This window comes from Nannospalax galili, unplaced genomic scaffold, assembly GCF_000622305.1.
Source record: "Nannospalax galili isolate Female #2095 unplaced genomic scaffold, S.galili_v1.0 scaffold278, whole genome shotgun sequence".
NCBI lineage: Eukaryota > Metazoa > Chordata > Mammalia > Rodentia > Spalacidae > Nannospalax > Nannospalax galili.
In genome coordinates this window covers 10,971,678-10,991,682 of record NW_008347536.1, presented here as the reverse complement: position 1 = coordinate 10,991,682, position 20,005 = coordinate 10,971,678, and the positions used below count along the sequence as shown (strand labels likewise).

Below are 20,005 nucleotides of genomic sequence, written 5' to 3'. Positions count from 1 at the left end.
GAAACAAAGAGGCTAGGGAGAGATGGCTCAGATAGTAAAGAGCTTGCTTTGAAAGCACAAAGATCAAAGTTTGAGCCCTAGAGTTCACTTTAAAAAAAAAAAAAGCTGGGTGTGATGAACATTTGCAATTTTAGCACTGGGAAGGTGGAGACAGGCAGTCCCTGGTGCTTGCTCGCTAGCTAGTCTAGCCTACTTGGTGAGTTAAGGCCAGTGAGAAACACTGTCTTCAGAAAAAACAAAGGTGGATGGTGCCTTAGAAACAAGTTGTCTTCTGGCCTCCATGTGCACAGATATCTATACACACATGTATGTGTACTACCAAGCACATGTGTACCTACACAAACACACACAGAGAACCAAGGCTCAAATTTAAAAGCTCATGGGCACTAGGGCTGGGATACAGCTCTGACCCAGCTTAAAGTCTGTGTGCCGGCTAGACTGCATAGCTGTCCTTGAGACCGTACAGTACGGCTTTGTTGTTTTACGAGGGGGGAAGCTCGGAGGGGGAGAAAAAGCATTGTGTTTTTATAACCATCTTTCCCTCACGCTTTCCCCTTTCCTTCCCGTCCTTCTCTGCTCTCTGTGAAGAAGAGAGGTTGAGCTCTACTCCCCACCTCTGTCCTGAGCCCGGGCGCCCTAAGTGACACCCTGATTGTACTGACTTCTCCGTAAGTGGTTATTTTCAAAGCCAAAGAACAGTCACTAGAGAAACCAATTTCTTCCATGGAAGTGGAATTAAATTATGTTACTGCACAGTAATGAGTGTGGAATCAAGATAAGATTGGGGGTTGGAGGGATTCTTTCCAAGGAGGCTAGAATCTGTTTAAGTAACACCTCTTCCACACTCACTGGGTGAAGTTGCAGGAGCACTCCGAGTTACCTCTGGGGCTACCTCCTGGTCCATCTGATGGCTAAACTGCCTCCCTCAGGGGCTTGAAACTGCCCTCCGGTAGAGGCCTTCATGACTCTGGAGAGGGTGTCATCCCTACAGGCCCTGTGCTATTATACAGAGTGAATGCACATAAACTTGGGACCTGTCTTTCTTTTTTAATTTTTTTAAAATTTATTTTTATTTGTGTGTATAAGTGTCCTGCCTGCATGTATGTAAGTGCATCACATGTGTGCAGTGCCCATGGAGGCCAGAAGAAAATATCAGATCCCGTTGAACTAGAGTTGTTAGCTGCCATGTGGGTCCTGGGAACTGAATCCTGGTCCTCTGCAAGAGCAGACAGTGATCTTAATCTCTGAGCCACTGTTCCAGTCCTAGAGCTTGTCTTTTCTTGAGACATTTCCAAACTCAGGGGCACTTGGACCCCAAACTCAATGTGTACTCTTTGCCAGGGTGCCAGGAGACAGAATGCCCTTGCTAGTGGCTCTTACTAGTAAGAACTGAGTGTCTGAGAGTCCCTTTATCCCCACAAAGGCCTGTTATCTACATTCACAGGCCAGGAGACAGGGACTCAGTGAGAACAGGGTTTTTGTATAAAGTTACACAGTAACCAGGAACAGACTGATGCACTGAGCCAGGTGGGTCCCAGGTAGGCTCATCAGAACACTGGGCAGCCACCTCTGGCACTTGCTTTTCTATCCTCCACTCCGTTTCCAGTAGCCACTTTTCAGCCCCTGTGATGCAGACTTTGGTTCTTAGATATCCAAAGAACTTGAAGCCTCTGCTCTTTCCTTTCTCTTCCCCTACACTCCCTGCCTAGCATCTGTTGGTTCTAATCCCAACATATTTTCCCCCTTTCTCTCCTCCAAGAAACGTTTGCCAAACACATGCCAGACCTAGACACAAGAAGCACAGCCCAGTGGGAGCTGTCTCTAGGAAACTAGCAGCCCAAGTGGTCAAGACAGAGAGTCAACACTCAACTTCACAGTCATTTGGATGTGACTGTGGACAGTGTCACAGGCAACGCAAAGGCCATAACTGAGCTGTTGGCTGTGTGATGGGTGTCAAAGGAGCATCTCTAAATAAGTGACACTGAAGTGGAGTTCTTTTGCAAGTTTTTAAATTTGGGCTTGCTGAGACAAGGCCTGGCTGTGTAGCCCAGACTAGCTTCGAACTCATGACCATCCTCTTATCTCAGCCTGCTGAGTGCTGGGATGACAGAAGTGTACCACTATAGCTGGCTTGAGAGTGAAGCTCTTGGAAAGGAACCAAGAAGGAGAAGCAGGAGGCAGGTGGCAACCTGCAGAATGAAGATCTTTTGGCCTCCTTGGGTCTCAGAGTCACTTGTGATCCCTCATGTCCCACCAATCTCGACTGCCCCAAGATCAGACAGAGAAGTTCCAAGTTTGCAGGACAGTGGGGAAACTGGACACCGGGGGCCTGGAATTCAGTCCTATCCTTATGAAGAGGCTCTTGCAGTGAGCAGCGAGAACACTGAATTATTCACAGTGGTTACCCAGGAATCCTACTCTGGAGGCAGAAGAAAAACAACAGAGACACAAAGATGTCCATGGAGGCATTATTTATAGCAACAAATAATGGAGAATAGCGGTTGTTATACTAATGGCAGAGAGGCAACAGAGCCAGTGAGCTTGACAAGAAGGGTAACTGTGCATGCTTGAACATATTTGCATGAAGAAACATGGCCATGAAATTGGCGGAAGAGCCTAAACCTGTGCAATCACACCACTGCACTTAGGTTGGGGCTGTTATCGCTTAAGGAGGTCAAGGAGCACAGAGAAGATCCAAGAAGCACAAAGGACAGAGTTTGGTCCCCATAATCTAAGTTAAAACTTTTTTTTAAAGCCAGGCATGGTACACACTTATAATTTCAGCACTGGGGAGGTGGAGACAGGCAGATCCCTGGGGCCTCCTGGCAAGCCAGCCTCACCTACTACCCTACTTATGAGGCCCAAGCCAATGAGAGAAGCTGCTTAAAACAAAAATAGATGGATGGTGCTGGAACTACATCCAAGGTACACAGACAAGACACTGCCTGCTTCAGTATCTTGAAATTCTAAACTGTATCTTAAAACTTTCACAGCCACACTTACACATCTTAGAGTTGAGACATTGTTTTAGGTGATTCCTGAGTTTGAATTCAGTCAATGAATGCCTTCTTTTACCACATTTAAGAAAAGTGTCTGTTCTATGAAGGGAAAAGTGGTTTCTACAGGTTGAGAGTAAGGAAAGGGGACTAACTATGAACAGAGGGAAGTTTCTGGAAGGGGGAAATGTTCTGTGTTTATCTGGCACTGGTGGTGATAGCGCTCCCTGTTTGTCAGCATTCATAGAATGGCACAACTAAATCATGTTAAAGTTTCTGTACATTATATCTCGATTAATTTGATCTACGAAGCGATGGCCAGGAGCCTGGTGTCTGAGTGGGCGTGAAGGTGAGGGAGATAGGCCTGAGTGGTGGTTGGAGTCTCAGTGCTGGTGTTAGGTCCTAAGGGTATGGTCAGAGCCCTGGACATTGTTAGGGAAAAGAATCCTGAAAAGTGCTGGGCTGATGCCATCTGCCTCCAGAGTCCCTTCTACCTGTTCTGTGCCCTGTGAAGCTCACTGATGTGGCTCCCTTGGGCTCTGGCTGCTGGGTGGGTTCCATCAATAGGAGATGAGAAGAAGGGAAGAGAGTGAGATTGAGGCATGTGTTTCTGGGCTCCATTATCACCATTCTGCTGCTAAAGACAACAGCTCCCAAGAAACATTGCAGTCCAATCCAGTCTCTCCTAAGCACTCCCTCTCCTGTCCCTCCATGCTTGGGGAAGTAACATCACCCTGGTGCCATTAGCCTGGAGTTATATCACTCCTTGACTCATGGCATTCGCCTTTGCAATTAGCTTCTTTATTACATCCTTCTCCAATTAAAAACAAATGAACAATCAAAGACACAAACAAGCAGGTCAAATAAGCCTGATATTTTTGCTGCCAAGAAGTTCACTAACCAAACTGTTCTGTTGTGGGGCAGCTCTGTAGATAGGAAGATTTTCTTTCATGCTGAGCTCAAACATGTTGAATGAGTCATAATTTCAGCCAGTCTCTTGTTTGTTCATTTTTATTCTTGTCTTAAAGATGACACAGTGAGAGCTTAAGGGAGACAAGGCCTTGCAGTGGTGACAGGACTGGTACCTGCAGAGGGACAGCGTAGATACGAGTCTGGGCACTTCCCTTTCCTCTCACTCTAGACGTGGGCATCCCAAGACAGTCCACTTCACATGGGCAGCTCTTTCTTTTAGACCTAGCTGGGGCCTTTTACCCATTTTCTGTGTCTGCGTGTACATGTGCATGTATGTATGGGGGTATGAACATGCCTGTGCAAGTGGGTAGAGGCCAAAGGAGGACACTGGGTACCATGTTCTATTATTGTCTACTTTATACCCTTGAGATAGAGTCTTTCACTGGACCTGGAGCTAAGTTGGCAGCCAGTGAGTCCCAGAATCTTCCTGTTGTTTCCTGCCGCCCCCCTTCCCCTAGTGCTGGGGTTACTAAAGAAATATCATGCCAGGCTATTTATGTGGATGCTGGGAATTCAAACTCAGGCCCTTATGCATGTGCAACAATCACTCTGACCCACTGAGCCTTCTCCCAAGTCCCTCCTACTTTTTTTTTTAACGTCTCATGCCTGACTGACTCCCACAGAGTTAGTCTTCCTGCTCTCCAAGGCAGCATTTCAGACAACTGCAGAGAGCCATGTCGGTCTCCCAGCCTTCCTTTTGGGAAGCTGGGGGATATCTGTCTGAGATCTGTTCTAAAGAGCACAACCTACAGGCACTTGCTATTAGCAACTGCTACGGAGCAGCATGGGGGAATCAGTCTTGGAGACAAAAGTATTAATGCAGAAGCCCGAGTCTTCATCACTTCTTCCCCCTTGTGGAAGACCAAGCTCAATCGTGTCGGTCTCCCATTCTTTGGACTATAAAACTAAATCTATTGCTTCTGTCCAAAAGGCCTGATGTGAGGTTGAAGAGAAAAGAGAAAATGAGCCTTACCACTCTAATAACACAAAATGCAACAGGCCCATCCTTATAAAGCAAATGACATCTGAGTTACAATCCTGAATGAGAGGAACCAGATGGGGCGGGGATACGGATTGGGGGAGGGACTTATCATCACCTGAGCTTCTACAGCTAATGCTTTCCTCCTCTTCTTATGTTCAGTCCCCAAGGATCTGAACCCTTAGCAGCTGAAACGAACAGCATGCTTTGGCTCTCACCATTCCATGTAGACTGCCATGGCACACTTGAGCATTCTGTAAAGTCTGTCATTCAGTGAAGCCTTTTTGAGAATGGCCACCTTGTGCCACGCTCTGTGCACTGGCCTTGAACGTGCAAAGAGGGCAAGATACTAGGCTAGGGGAGGCTGTGTCTACTGTCCCTTCCCGAGGCATTGCCACTACACGGCAGACCAGTTTGTTAGTTGTTATAGTTTGAATGGGAGATGTCCCCCAGAGGTTCCCTGTCCCTGGTGGCACTGTTTTGCAAGGTTGCAGAACCTTTAAGAGGTGGAGCCTTGCTAAAGGAAGTGGAGTGGGCCCCATTTCCTGTATACAAAATATATCCAATTGCTTTCCCTTTTCAAGTTGTAAGCCTAAATCAACTCTTCCTTCTTTGTGTTGCCTTGTCAGTTATAATTTCATTATCAAGGAGAAAAGGAACTAATATCTAGGGGAAAGGGTCAGAGATCTTTAGGGAGTCCACACTATCTGAAAAGTCATACTTTTTTGCCCAAGCCCTACTAACACTTTCCAGATGGTCTCAAGAACTAGATGAGCCAAGCTTGACTAGACCCAGAACTGCAATCATGTTCTACCAAGCAAAGCTCTCTCATAGCTGCCTTTTGAAGAATAGCAATTAAGCTTAGCAACATTCTCACTTACAAACTAAACTATCACCACTTTAAGCAAGACCTCTCCTTTTCGTTTTTGCAAGCCACACTCACTTTCTGGTAGAGGTGAAAATATGACCTAATTAATAAAAGGATCTGTTACTGCTTCGAGCATGCAGTAATGTCCTACTGTGGATACCCAGAGCTGTTACAGCACACATTAGTGATTCCACACTCTGTATTTTCTGGCACAGTTTCCTATAGGCAAGGAACTGTGGACTGGGAGGGGCTGGATGGGATCATCTGTACCTATCACATCAAGGTTGAGATAACTGAGGTCCAAGGAGTGGTAATGACAAATTCCCAAGGCTACCAGCAAGGGCTGTCTCCTTGACCACAAACACACAAAGACAGTGCTTCCCCCGTGGTGGTGTTACCTGGCCTCCTCTGGCAGTTCTATTATTCCCTCTACTTTGCAGAAGTAGAAACAAGGCCCCAAACTGCAGCCTAGCAGGTCTGGGGTCCCACCAAGCCCATCAGATTCTGAATCCTGTCTCTTTCCCACTGAGAGCACAGCATGGCCTTAGAGACATCATAGGAAATGTACCCCTACTCTTCAGGGTGGGCGTGGATCTGGGTATGGAAGAGCCAGCGTCCCAAGGTTTAAATGGAAAGTCTTTCTCAGCTCCTATTCCACAGGATCTCCAGCCAGACAGGTGCTTGAAGCATCCTCAAGATAGCAATCCGAAGCTCTTCTATTGCCTTTTACACAGCTGTTCAGAACACAAGGGAAGCTGTCAGTTTCATCTGGATACAAGCAACTGCCAGTGGAGCAAAATGAACTTTTGTCCTAGTTAAAGAAAAGACATGAGGGGCATTTTAGATGATGGTTCTTCTTGTGGCTGCTCTCCTGGAATAGTCAGACATCCCTACAAATGGGCTCTGACAAGTACCCTGGTTGCTCTCTCGGCTGATCTTGTGGCTAATGCAGGCTGGGAAGTTGGCAGACTACAGCAAGACAGGCTTGGCCCAGGTCCTCCCTCAAAAGATAAAGATCCGCTCTGCTTTATGACAATGGTACCGGTAATACCAGTATTTAACTTTCATTGGGTGTTCACTTTGTGTCAACTGGAGGTTAGATACTTTAATTAATTAATTAATTGGGATAAAGTCTCTCTGTGGCCCCAGGTGGCCTGGACCTTGCTATGTAGATCAGGGTGGCCTTAATCGTATAGACATCTGCCAGCCTCTGCCTCTGGAGTGCTGGGATTAAAGGTGTTGTACCACCATGCCTGGCTAGTTACTTTATATATACTGTCTTTCTTGAATTTCACAACAACCCTGTGATATAGTCTTGTCCCCATCTTACAGACAGGGGAACTAATGTTGCAAAGAGCATAAGTAATAAAGTGAGTTGCCTAATTTCAGAAGCCAGGCTTCAGTGGAGATTACTGTGCTTGGTTTCCTCTTTTTGTAAACTAGGTCATCATCCCAGCTAGGCCATCATAAGAACAATATAGAAATGTAAAACCGAGGCTCAGAGAGGTTAAGAAAGGCATTCAGCCAATGAAATCTCAATCATGTGGTAGTCTAACAAGATCTGCATAATGACAAAACCAATTGACATGCTAAGGTGGGTGGGGGACATTTCATGGAGTCCCACTTCTAGATGAAGAGCTGTAGGCAATCAATGGATGCTGAGGGAAGGAGAATCAATTTTCTCCAGGGACGAGCTTCCTGAGAGGTTATCTAATCCCAAGTGGTCAGTCCTAAACACAGATAAATGTGAGCACCACTAAATGGACTCAGTACATTTTTTGTGTGTGTGTATTTGTAAATGTAAGTATGCCTATGTAACAATAATCAAAGAGGACAAGGAATTGAGAGGGAGTTGGAGGACACAGGAAGAGTTGGAGGGGGATTGGGAGAGGTGGGAATAAGGTAAAGCAAATCTAGTACTCGTGTGTGTGTGTGTGTGTGTGTGTGTGTGTGTGTGTATGTGTATGTGTGTTCAAGTTTAGAGTGAGCAAGGATCAGAGCTGGGGCCTGAAGTGGGGTCCTTCTGGCTCTATATCATCTATTTGAGCCCAGGACCTATAGCACAGGCTGTGGCACAGTGGCTGAAAGTTTGGCCTTAGAAATCAGAGTCTTAGCTTAATGGCAGCTATGTCATTTACTGGCTGTGGGATCCCAAAATGTTTGAGCTTTAGATTCCTCGTGAGAAAATAATACTAATTCCATAGAATCATTGTGAGGATCCAGAGAGATGAAGCATGTCCTGGATTTGGCCTAATACTAGGTCCACAATAAAAAAATTAAAAAAAAAAACCAAAATATTAAGATGGGGAAATTATAGCAGAAGGGGAAAAAACTGAGCTCAAAAGAGTAAAATATGTTTCCAAAAGCATCTGAATGCCTGCAGTTGGGTGAGTCATATTCTTAATGTTTAACATGTAATAGTGAGTCACTTAAGCTCCCTGGGTCCCAGGGTCTTCATATGTAAATGAGGTCTTAACCCATTGGGGTTAGGAGATTGCAATGAAAAAGTATACAGGAAGTGCTTGGGCCAGAAAGGGGTATGTGGAAAGCTCAAAATCAAAGCTGATCCAAATGACAATGACCATTGATATTTTCACTACTCTACCTCTATTTTTGTTTTACTGAAAATGTTCCACGAACAATTCAAATGCTATAAAAATAACATATGTTATTGCCATGGGTGCACAGCCTTCCCCTCTTATCGCTCTCTCCATATTATTCTGCAAGCAGAATTCTCTAGAAAAGGAAAGGCAAGACAATCAAGTGGAAAGCAAGGATCTGAAAACCACAGTAAGTGAGTGAATAAATGGAGCTAGGGCATCCTCCTGGCTGCCTATCTGAATGGGAAACCTTTGGTGTCAAAAACCCTGTGAAGAGATTCCAGGCTGTGAGAAGACCCTCCCTTGAGGGGCCACTCAGACCAAGTAAAGCTTGCTGGGGTTGGGGAGGGTGGAGGATAGTCCAAAGGCAAGCTCCATAGTCTTGATGGGTGGTAAATGCTGACTCCAGTTCCTCTCCTTTCCCTTGAAAATATCAGTAAATATCTCTGCAATTTAAAGGTCACTGGTTGCTCATTTTTCAACACAGTTCCCAGCTAAGAGGCTGAATGTCAAATGAATCTGTCAGGATCCCAGATACCGCTGCCCTGGGCAGCAACCAGCAGAAGGGATGTTTCTTCCCGCCCTCTGCTTCTGTCTCCCCCTCTGCTGGCAAGGTGTTGCAATTCTTATCTGGAATTTGATAGGGTGTAGAAAATAATTACAAATGAAAAGGTTATTCATAATTTTTAAATGAGTTAATTAGTAAACCCAGTCAGACTTACTCATTACAGTAATTAATAATTGATTATACTCGAAATTAAACACGATTTTTCATCAAAAATCTAATTAAATATCTGTGCTTTTTGCCTGTTGATTAGATCAGTTGGTCTGCTGGAAAAGAGTCTTTGTTAAGGATATTTGTGCTTGGCTGAGACAATTAATTTGATTTTTAATAATTGATAGTTCCTTATAAGTTAGTCATCACAGCCTGTAATTACGGCCAAGCAACAAGATGCTCATACAGTCATTCCTGGTCCACAGCAGCTGGAAGAACCCAGGTACCATGGCTGCCATGCCCAGCCCTTGAAGAAAGAGGTGGATGGTCCCCCACCTGAAGTGTATCCACCTTCATTCCTTCACTCCAGGCTCACAGGCATCCTTCCGGTACTGGATGGTACCTATTTACTACATGAGGGAAAAGTGAGCTGCCTGAGGGTGAACAGCCACCACGTGTAAGAGCTGGGAATGGATGCTAGGGCAGTCGGATACTGGGGCCATGCTATTTCCGGCCCTTTTCTGAGTCCACTCAGATGACACGGACTGCTCAGCCTTGCCTCTTTGGCCTGTTCCTTGGGGGTGATTGCAGGGTCCAGCCTTAAAAGTTCTTATCCAAAGCAGGTACTGACTCTCAGCAAGGAGATGCCCGAGATACCCTAACTGGAGAGAAATTCTCTTAAATTGATCTTAGATTGACCCCCTTCTCTCCACCCACATTGTCATTATCTTATTTGAAGCCATCATCCTTTCCTGACTATTTATTGAAAGAACTTCCTGATGGCTCTACCATCAATTCTTTTTTTTTCCTCTTTCTGAACTGAAAATCTGACTTTGGCCTGCCCCTGCTGACAGTCCTTCAACGGTTCCCTGACTGTCCATTCAATAAGGTGCTCAGTTTGCTGCAAGGTGATTATGAGAGACATCACTAATCAACCACAGAAATTCTTTTCTATTTCATATGAATATAGCCTCAGGAGCCTTCTCAACATAGCTTTCCAGACAACAACAAATCAATTAGTGGAAGACATATAGTATGTGCACCATTCCATCTTGGAGTCATGCAGTTCTCTAAGCCACAAGGGAAAAAAGACCTGACATATCAGAGATACAAGAAGAGTCTCAGAACTGTCACCATCTTGATTGTTTTTATGAAACTGAGGACTCTGCGCAGGGAAGTGACCTTACAGTTTACATCATCACCTAAACCCTATCCATGTTCAAAGCATTTCTCCTCTTCTTGGGTAAGTTGGTGGCCCATGTTCTGTTAATCATTCCTAGTGATAGCACATACTTCCTCTTAAGACAGGCCCCCACTTTTACATCCATAACCACTTGTGAGAGTGCTCACAGAGAGAAGCACTACACCGTCCTTTGACCTCTCCCAGTTAGTTGGATTTCTACTCACTGGCTCATACTGAAAACAACCCCGTTTGCTTCCAGAAGTCACTCTGAATTTCTCAGCATGGGTTCAGGGCCTACTTAGGCTAGCCTGACATACCTTTGGTCTCAGAACTGAAGGTTGGAAAGGGCACTGAGGATTAAGCCAGGCCTCCAAAGATGCCTTTCCTGAGAGACTTGTTAACACAGAGGACGTAGACACTGAACCCACACATCTCTTCAGATTAACGTCTTTCTCAAGAAAAGACTGAAGAGAGGGATCAGAAGTAGGAAACTAAACTTTGCTAGATACATAACTGAAGAATGCTGAGTGGAAGCCATCTTGCTGGAGCAGGGCCATGGGTCACAGGACTGGGGACTTCCTTACACCATGGATATGCCCTGGGGTCAGGTAGGCAGCTCCTAGGCAATGTGGCTCTATGCCTCTGCACTTCCCTCAGTCAGCTCTTCCCTTAGCCAGCTTTCCACCACTGGGACCCATTGCTTTTCATTCAGGATTTCCTTGAGTTCTGACCATGGTTTAATCATCATAGTGGGGTCTACAATACAATTATACCACCTTGCCAGACACTCACCTGACACTTTTCTGGCAGTTTCCTTTCAACTCTAGGGTATTTCATCTCACTGCTCCTCACTGTAGTCACATGACACCAACAGGAAAGGCCTGCCTACTGCCCAGACTCTCTAAGTTGTCATTTCATCTGTAGTGACTCTGATCAATGACACTCAGGGCCACAGACCACCACTCAGAGTCCTTAGTGTCTTATGCCCTAGTACCAGGCATCCAACACACTAAGGACAGATGCTAAGTGTCCTTCCCAGTCCAACATAGGGGAGAGGAGGACCTTGAAGAGCTGGCCCCTATGGTATGGGGCACAGGCCAATCCAGCACAGGATTTCTTGGCTTCCCTTGTGTGAGGTGACTGTGTGTTGTGGTTCTGTGGCCCCAGTTACTTTAGTTTCTGCCCTCTGGGCCAAAGGGGAGACTTGGGGAGCTAGGGGGAGGATGTGCTTACCCACAAAGTACGCCAGCAGGATGACCAGGGTAGCTGAAATGACGATAGCACTCAGGGCTGCGCACTTCCAGTTGCAGTACTTGGAGGGTTTCTTGAGGTTAAAGGCTGGTCGGGAGAAGGTGCTGCGGGGCAGGGGCCGTGGTGGGGGTGAGTACACGGTGCTGGATGTTAGAGGGTACCCTGGAGACGTGGTGCAGAAGAGTGGGGAGGTGCCTCCAGGCTTGAAGAGGAAGTGCCTATGGATGGAGAGAGGTGAGAAGGTTTCAGGGCCTGCCAGCTGACCAGGCGCCCAGGCCAACCTGCAGGACAGAGCGCAGAAGAAGCATGCAGAGGAGCCTGGAGAAAGAGAGAATCACCACAGGGAAGATGACAGGGTCAGGGAGAATCACGAACCAGATCACAAAGAGGTGCAGGAAGACATGTTTCCACGGAGCACAAATGGGACAACGCTCCCTGTAGGAAAACCCACCCAAGTCAGAAGGTGCTACCCATTCAACAGAGGTTGCCCTGGAAGTCCTTTTCCTGGGAACAATGGGACCTGGGGGTTAGTGAGGGCTTGGTCTTTGGAAGCAAACACTTTTCTAAAGTCATTATGATAGCTTGGGAAGTGTCAAAAATCCTGTCTATTCCCTGGAGACAACTGGGACTTAATTTTTTTTTCTCTTGCTCTAATACCTGAATTCCCCTGTACCTTGGTTAACCATCGGAATCCCTTCTTTTCTTTTCTTTTCTTTCTTTTTTTTTTTTTAATTTATAACCATCGGAATCCCTTCTTTTCTTTTCTTTTCTTTCTTTTTTTTTTTTTCAATTTTTTTGGTGTTTCTCCCTGTAGCCCCAGCTGTCCTGGAACTCACTATGTAGACCAGGCTGGCCTTGAACTCACAGAGATCCGCCTACCTCTGCCTCCCAAGCGCTAGGATTAAAGGCTTGCGCCACTGTGCCCAGCAGAACCCCTTCTATTTAAATGGGGATTTGTTGGGGTGGAAACCCCGCTAAATTCTGCCCCGACTGTGTGGCTGGTCACAATGCCTTTAGAGCCATCTGCTTGGCTACTATCTACAGAGCCCAGGTGAAAGCTGTGTAGACAGATGGATGGCTCCATTCCACAGTCTGGTTGCAGTCTTGAGCACAGCAGGATATGGTCAAAGCACATGGTTGTGGCCAAACAAGGTGTCTGGAAAGCTTCCACAGCTTGGCTTGAACCATGGCCATGGGACAACTTACACATAGCTTGGGAAATGGGGTGTATGACTTTCACTGCATACCCCTGAAATCTTAGGACAAGTCTATCTCTCCTGGTGGTAGAAGACACGCAGGCCACAGAGTACAAACTCAAGGCCAGAATGCATAAGGCACAGGGCCTATGTTGCATAAAGATTGCTATGTGAGATGGTTTCCAGAATGGCAAAGGCAGCCAATGAGATGCCAAGAGCTGCATATTAACAAGACTGCTGTTAATATGCTGGGGAGGGGCAGGGTATTCCAAAGACAAACTTGCAAGTTGAACACGGACTTGGGGATGGGCATGCAACATGGTATCACTTCCCCCAGGTGTTCCCAGGGAAAGGTCTTGGGGTCTGCAGGCAAGTGCAGGAGCGACAGGAAGAGCACACACAGGGAGGAGGAGCATGGGGGTGCCACCTACCCGTCACTGTAAGCCCCATCGTGGCGGGAGGCGCTGAGAATGTCCATCTCAATGAGGTTGTCCTGCAATGTCCCTAGGAAGGGCTGCTTGCCTAGGTTTCTACGCACACATGGAGACATGAATGAAGCAATGAGTCATGCACCGATGAAGGGGATAGTAGAGAAACACACGAAAAGTGGCTGTTGGGTGTGGCTGTGCGTGAGACCAGCAGGGACATGGGTTTCAGGCAACAGGTCAGTGTGCAAGCCATGTGTGCAAGGGGTCTACCTGGTACACAGCATCCAGAGGGAATGGTCTCTATACAAACCCGTGTGGCTGGCAGCTGTGTGCATCCAATCACAGTTCTCATGGAGGAAGACTGGCATGTGCCTAGTCCTAAGCTAGGCATGTTATATGCATTTTCTTCAAAATAGGCTATGCAAGGTAGGCAGAGTTATCCTCACACTAAAAATGAGGAAACTGGCATGTGGTGCCATAATGAGATTTGCCAAGGTCACTAGCAAGCAAGGCTCAAAGCAAAAATTCAAGTTTGTTTATTGGATATAAAGCCCATCTTTTCTTTTGTACTTGACTGGCCCCACATCTGCTTAAGTAGCAACAAGGGACATGGCTTCTCTAAAGTCAAAAGAAAACCAAGCACTGTGTCCATTGTCTTCCAAAACAGCAGAGCATCCTGGGAAATTGTGCTCTGTTGAGGCCCAGCATGACCCCAGGGACTCAGTCAGTGGGTTGAGAAGGGACCCAAGAATCTGTATTTTCTGAAGTCCCTGAGTTGATGCTGGCCCTGGTTGGCGTTTCACCTGAGGGACCCCTGGTTGGTAACTGATTAGTAAGGATGACAGTCGCCTGAAGACACAGGGGAGAGCTCTTTGCCCCTACCTGAGGATAGTGTAGTGCTTTCCGATTCACCTGATTGTAACCCAGAATATAGATAGCCACCCTTGCCCATCTGGGTCGCCACTTACCCTGAAACACTCTGGATCCCACTTCCGGCTAGTTTCAAGACTGCTGCTACCTTACAATAAGACACACTTGAGGGGACAGATGGCAGCAAGACACTCCTGGGTTGCAGCTCTGCCGGGGACCTTTTGCCTTTACCAGGCCTTGAGAACAAAATATCCAGATTCAAGGCTTTTTTTTATGCCAACTTCTTGCTATGTGATTTTGGGTAAGAACCTTAACCTCTCTTACTCCTCCTTCCTATACACTGGGGATTACACTAGCTAAGCAGGTTGCTAGGAGGGTCCCTGGGCTGATGTGAAATACGATGGCAGTTCCCTATATCTAGCTACAACACTCGGTTTGCTGTGGCAGGAGCTCTGCAGCTGATTTACATGCATTCCCACATATACCCCTCCCAAGCCAGCACTGTCATTTCCCCCTTGCAGGCTGGTAGAACATGACTTAGAGAAGTAACTTTTCTAAGGTCATATCACATGGTGAACAGGTGGCAGAGTTGGCCCTGGAATTGGGTTTGTCAGAGTCCAGAGCTTAGGCCCTCTGCTCCATAACCCTGTGTACTCTCTGCGGCCTTGCTTTCGCGTACCACCTCCTCAAACCAAAGGGAAGGAACTGTAAAGACCATATGAAGGTCTCATGTCACTAACATCCCAGGAACAAAGTAACATTGGTTTTCAGCTGGGGCTTCTAATACTGAGGTATTAGTGGGGCCTTCTCCTTTGCAGTCACAAAGCAGAGCCTGGGTCCACCAGTGACCAGCTCTTCTGCTGGGGTTCAGGGCCTCTGAGGTTCCCACAGTGCCTGGGAGGAGTGCAGGGGTTGGAAGCTCTTCAGAACAACGTCAGTATTCCCTCCAGGCAGGTAGCTGTGCTGATGAGAGGCCTAGGGGATGAGGCAGACCTGGGTTCAGGTCCTAGCTGTAACATTCACTTGCTCTTGGCAAGTGAGCCAGTCACTCTGAGCATCCATCAAAGGGTGATAACTACTCACTTTCACAACCAAAGTGAAATATCAGACCACTTCTCTGCTCTCAACCCTTCCTATCCTTACTGGGGCCTAAAGATCACAGAAGATCTGCCTCCCTACTGCTCTTCCATAATCACGCTCTGTGCTGAAGACACCCTGGCCTCCTTTGCTTTATGCAAATGAGCTAAGCCTTTGCTTTCATCAGATGAATTGTTCTCCTGTAAATATCCACATAGATCACACATCCTTCCACAACTATGACTTCTCTCCTGCCCACAGCAGCTCTGATCCTCTCTCCCCAGCCACTCCCTGACTCCTCCTCACACTGCTTTAATTTTACACACACACACACACACACACACACACACACACACACACTCACACAGACTAACCATGTGAGGAAAATAATAGAGTAGTGCAAGGGCTCAGGGAGTGAGGATGGGAAACGTAGAGGTACTTATCTACTTACTATGTTTCTTTCTAATTCCAGTTCTGTGAGGCGAGTGCCCTTTCTGTATTGCTCACTATGTGCCCAGAGTCCAGAAGATTGCCTGGTACATACAAGTAAACACTAAAAAGATTTGTGCTGAGTGCTGATGAATTTGGGATATGCAGAGGGACGTCTGCCTGGCACATGACAGACACATGGTCAGTGTCTAACTGAGGACAGCAGCAGTTGGGTATTAGGATCTCTTCCAGTCTCTTGTTTTAAAAGGGATTTTTGTTTTCTCTATAGCTCATATTGCCTGACGTGAGCAGGACCCACAGTGCCTGTTCAGAGGGCCCAAGAGCTGTGCAGCTTCCCTGGGATTGACACCACAGCTACACAGTCTGCTCCTGGGAACACTTGGCTCCTGTCGTAGGTTTAGATGGTGCTTCCAGAGAGCTAAACCCACAAGACATACACAAATATCAAAATGTTAATGGTAGGGTTTTCAAGTGCCTAGATCAAGGATTTTTATTTTAACTTTGTGTGTGTATGTATGCATACTCATGTATATGAAGGCACATGTGTGTGCCCGTGTGTGTGTGTGGGCATATGAAGGTCAGAGGACAACCCTGGTGCTTTTCCTTAGGTGACATCCACCTTTTTTTGCACCTGTTCTTGAGACAGGGTCTCTTGCTGGCCTAGAGCTTGCCAAGCAGGCTAGGCTGACTGGCCAGCAAGCCTCAGGGATCTATCTGACTGTCCTCAGACCTCCCCAGCAGTGGGCACATCACCATGCCCAGAATTTGTATGTGGGTTCTGGGGATTGAACTCAGGTCTTTGTGCTTGCAAGACAAACACTTTACTGACTGAGCCATCTCTCCAGCCCTATTTTAACATGCATAATTTAAAAAGAAACTGATTTTTTAAAAATGGAGAGCTGACAATTGTCACTTAAAAGCAGAGTTGGAGGATAAAGGAGGCAGACAGTACAGCAGAATGAAGGATTTATCAAGCACCACAGGGCCAGATTCCAAAAGTGCTTCCAACTTGGGTATTAGTCCTTTATGTCACTTGGGAATCTGGGGGGGGGGGGGGGGGGCGCAGCACTTTGTGGAAACGGGGGGGATTTAAAACGCTCATCGCGGGTACTTGGGAATCTGGGGGGGGGGGCGGGCACAAGCACTTGCTGAAAGCGATGGCTATTAAGAACGCTACTGCTGTGGTAAAATGGCCTTATTCTGTAATTTAAAGACTTCGTTTAGTTCTGGTTCAACTTATTTGGTGTGAATGATGAGGAAACTGAGGTCCAGGGAGACAGGTGTCCTGGTCCCAGACCCACAGCAAGTCAGCAGGAGAGCAGAAATTGAACCATAGAAGTCCTGAGTCCCAGCTCAAGGATACCCCTACATTTCCTATCCCCCAATACCTCAGAGGCCCAGTTCTTCTGAGAAACAAAATCTCCCTAGAATTCTCCATTGAGACACAAGCTTCTGAGCCCACTTGGAGTCACAGCACTGTGTGGTCTCCTGCTCACCTCTTCTGGGAGCTCCGGTATGGATGCCTGACTTGTTTGACCTTCATGTGCGTGGGTATTTCTACCTCATTTTACAGATATAGAAACTGAAGCTTGGGCAGGTTAAGTGGCTTTTCAGGGTCATCTAACAAGGAAAAGACAGAGATGGGACTCAAAGTAGGTGTGCCTGAGCTCTTACAGAGGAACGAGCAGGCAAGCACATCACTGTTCTCACTGTTCTCAGAGCTCATCTCAGAGGGAAGAGGGAACAGGTCCGCTTTACACACAGGTGAATCCCGAGGTAGCTTGAAGCAGGGGCTCCCAGGCCCACTGTATGAGCCAGGGCAGGATGAGTTTGCCTCACAAGGGCAGAGCAAATAGCCTTGGGAAGGGAAGTCCTCAGACATTCAGTGGCAGTAGGCTTTTAAAGATGGCCCCACTCAACAGTCATACAAGCCACTGTTCTGTGCTGTGTTTCTACCCACAAAGCCCAGGGATGGCCATCATCACATCTGATTCTCATGACCACTGAGCGAGATAGGACAGCAGGGATCACCCCCAGATGCTGCAGCTGAGACCCCAGGCATACAGGGGTTCAGTGACTCACCCAAGTCCACACAAAGTCTGCTATGCAGTTGGCATTTGGACACATGAATGAAGAAAAAGATAAACAAAAAATAAGCCAGCTCTTCAGGCCACAGCTATCCTTCTAAGTGGCCAATCCCATAATGCCACTTTCCTGTTTAACAGTTGTGAACAGCTTCTCACTCTTCTGCTACTCAGGCCTGGTGACCATAGGAAGAGTGTGGCATCTTTTTCAGAGACCCAAGCCCCTCTGACGCTCACTTCTCCATCATCCTTCAAAAACCCACAGGCTCCTACTTCACCCAGTTATTTGTCACCTTGCCAAAATGCCTTGTTGGTTCTGTGCCCCTGCCCAGCCACTTCTCAACTGAGAATTCTTTCCCATGCAAATTCCCACCAATGGATGCCCTGAGAAACTACATTTTATTAATGTTTTTCAGACAGGGTTTCACTCTGCAGCCTCAAACTCACTATCCTCCTGCCTAAGTCTCCTGAGTGCTTGTATTGTAGACATGTGCTTCCATAGCTGGCCCAAGAAGCCACTTTTAGTGATCATGAAGATGGCCTTGGACCATGGCTAGGTGTAAGGACTTTGGAGCCAAATATCTTAGCTTTTCCAGCCTTGCCACTTGCTGGCTGTGGGATCTTAGGCAAGTAACTTAACTTTTCTATGGTTCAGAGTCTTCCTCTCTAAAATGAAGTTGACAGTAAGATCACTTACTCATGCAGAAAAGAGTCGGGATGTGGTCCTGACTGCTGGGAAAGGCTGTTGCTAAACCTGCCCCTGGCATCTGGACACATGATCTTCAGAAGGGAACCCTGTGTGATCTGTTACAGGTAGTCCTCTCACTGTGCACAAACTACCTGATCAGCTTAATGATGGATATCTGCTTTTCTTTCTGGAAGCTGGAATTTCAGTACTTGTAGGTCAGGGGGTGCCCACATGAAATGAAGTCCTCGACTTCACTCCGTACTCTTTTCCTTTCTTTGCAAATTTTTCTTTATATCTTTTCTCTGTAATAAACCAAGAGCCACAAGTATAACCATTTATGGAGACTCGTGAGCCCTATTAGCAAAGCCAAGCCTGAGGGTAGTCTTAGGGACCTCAAACATACTACTTATGGGAGAGCTGAGAGGATTAAATGGTTATATGTGGAAGGTACTCAGAACAGTACCTGGCAGCACTCAGAAGGAGCTCTGAGAGTGTTCATCATGATGGTTACTGATGCTCTCAAGCAGGAGGAACCGCATCCTCTTCTATGCTTGGAGTGCTTGCTCAATCTGAGCATCACACAGAGCACAGATTTACTTCCCACCACAAGCTTCTTGTGTGACAGTAGATTTATGTCTTAGGCATGTCTGACATCAGATCACCCAAGCCAACTCTGCAATGGTCATTATACAAATAAAGAAACTGAGATGCAGGCAGGTTAAGTGACTTCCCAGGATGAGCTGGCCATCAGAAGGCACTATGTCTTCTTGTCTGGGAAGCACAGTAGGGCTGGCTTAGAGATTAGCAGGTAGCCCCTAAACCCTGAGTTGGGCAGGCTGGTCCCCAAATTCAGTGTGATGATAAAAATGGGCTCTAGGCTGCTAAACCACGCCTGAGATGAGCTGAGGCAGAGCAGAGGTCTGGAAGCCTTCTGCCTTGGCTCTGCTTCATCTGACAGGAACCTGATAGGTTATTAATCAGACAGTCCCTGTGAAATCAATTAAATGCTTGATGCTGCAGCCTGTCAAAGAGGTGGATCAGAGGTTGGGGGACCCTGAACACATGGCTCCCAACAAAATAACCACAGATGCCCTGTGGTGCTTAGCCCAGGTCTAAGGAGCATGGTCTGTACAGGCTTCTCTTTGGAGGACTCAATTAACCTGGGGATTGGCAGAGGCACAGGGATGTGAGAAGGCAGCGAGTCTACAGAAGCTCTCTTTGTCCATCCTTCTGCTAGCCTTTCTTTTCCTGCTAGCATGAAACGCAATCCTGCCTGGTCATCTGACCATCTTTTATGGTATCTGCAGATGAGTTACTTGCTTTAAGCCTTCAACATGATGAAAGATGAAAGGCTGAACTATGGGCGGGGCCTGCGAATGTCTTTCTCTGGTACCACGAGGCGCCCTTTCTGGTGAGGATTGACAAGAGCTGTGGGGAACAATGATCTCAAATAGAGCTGACTCTATTGGGCCTCCTCATCCTCCCCTCTCCAGACCTGTAGAACCTGAGATTCTCTTCACTTCAGTCACATGACTCTAGTCCACTGAGAGGCTGTGCCTTTTCCCCACCCAAGTCTCAGTTAAGCACATTTATTCACCCATTTGTTCCATGTTCATTTTTTTCACTTGTGTGATCATATTCTGAGCAC

The 20,005-nt window shown here is 46.9% G+C and overlaps 1 protein-coding gene across 3 annotated transcripts in view; it reads right to left on the bottom strand.

Annotated features, from left to right (window-relative positions):
* The window catches only part of Tenm4 (teneurin transmembrane protein 4), a 775,468-nt gene that overhangs the window by 223,367 nt on the left and 532,096 nt on the right, over positions 1-20,005 (bottom strand). For all 3 annotated transcript variants that reach the window (XM_017800880.2, XM_017800882.2, XM_017800881.2), the window contains 2 exons: positions 13,192-13,290; positions 11,547-11,782 (listed from right to left, as the gene is read on the bottom strand). In XM_017800880.2, the coding sequence (XP_017656369.1) occupies positions 11,547-11,782; positions 13,192-13,290 (335 nt within the window). The remainder of the gene's footprint in view (positions 1-11,546; positions 11,783-13,191; positions 13,291-20,005) is intronic.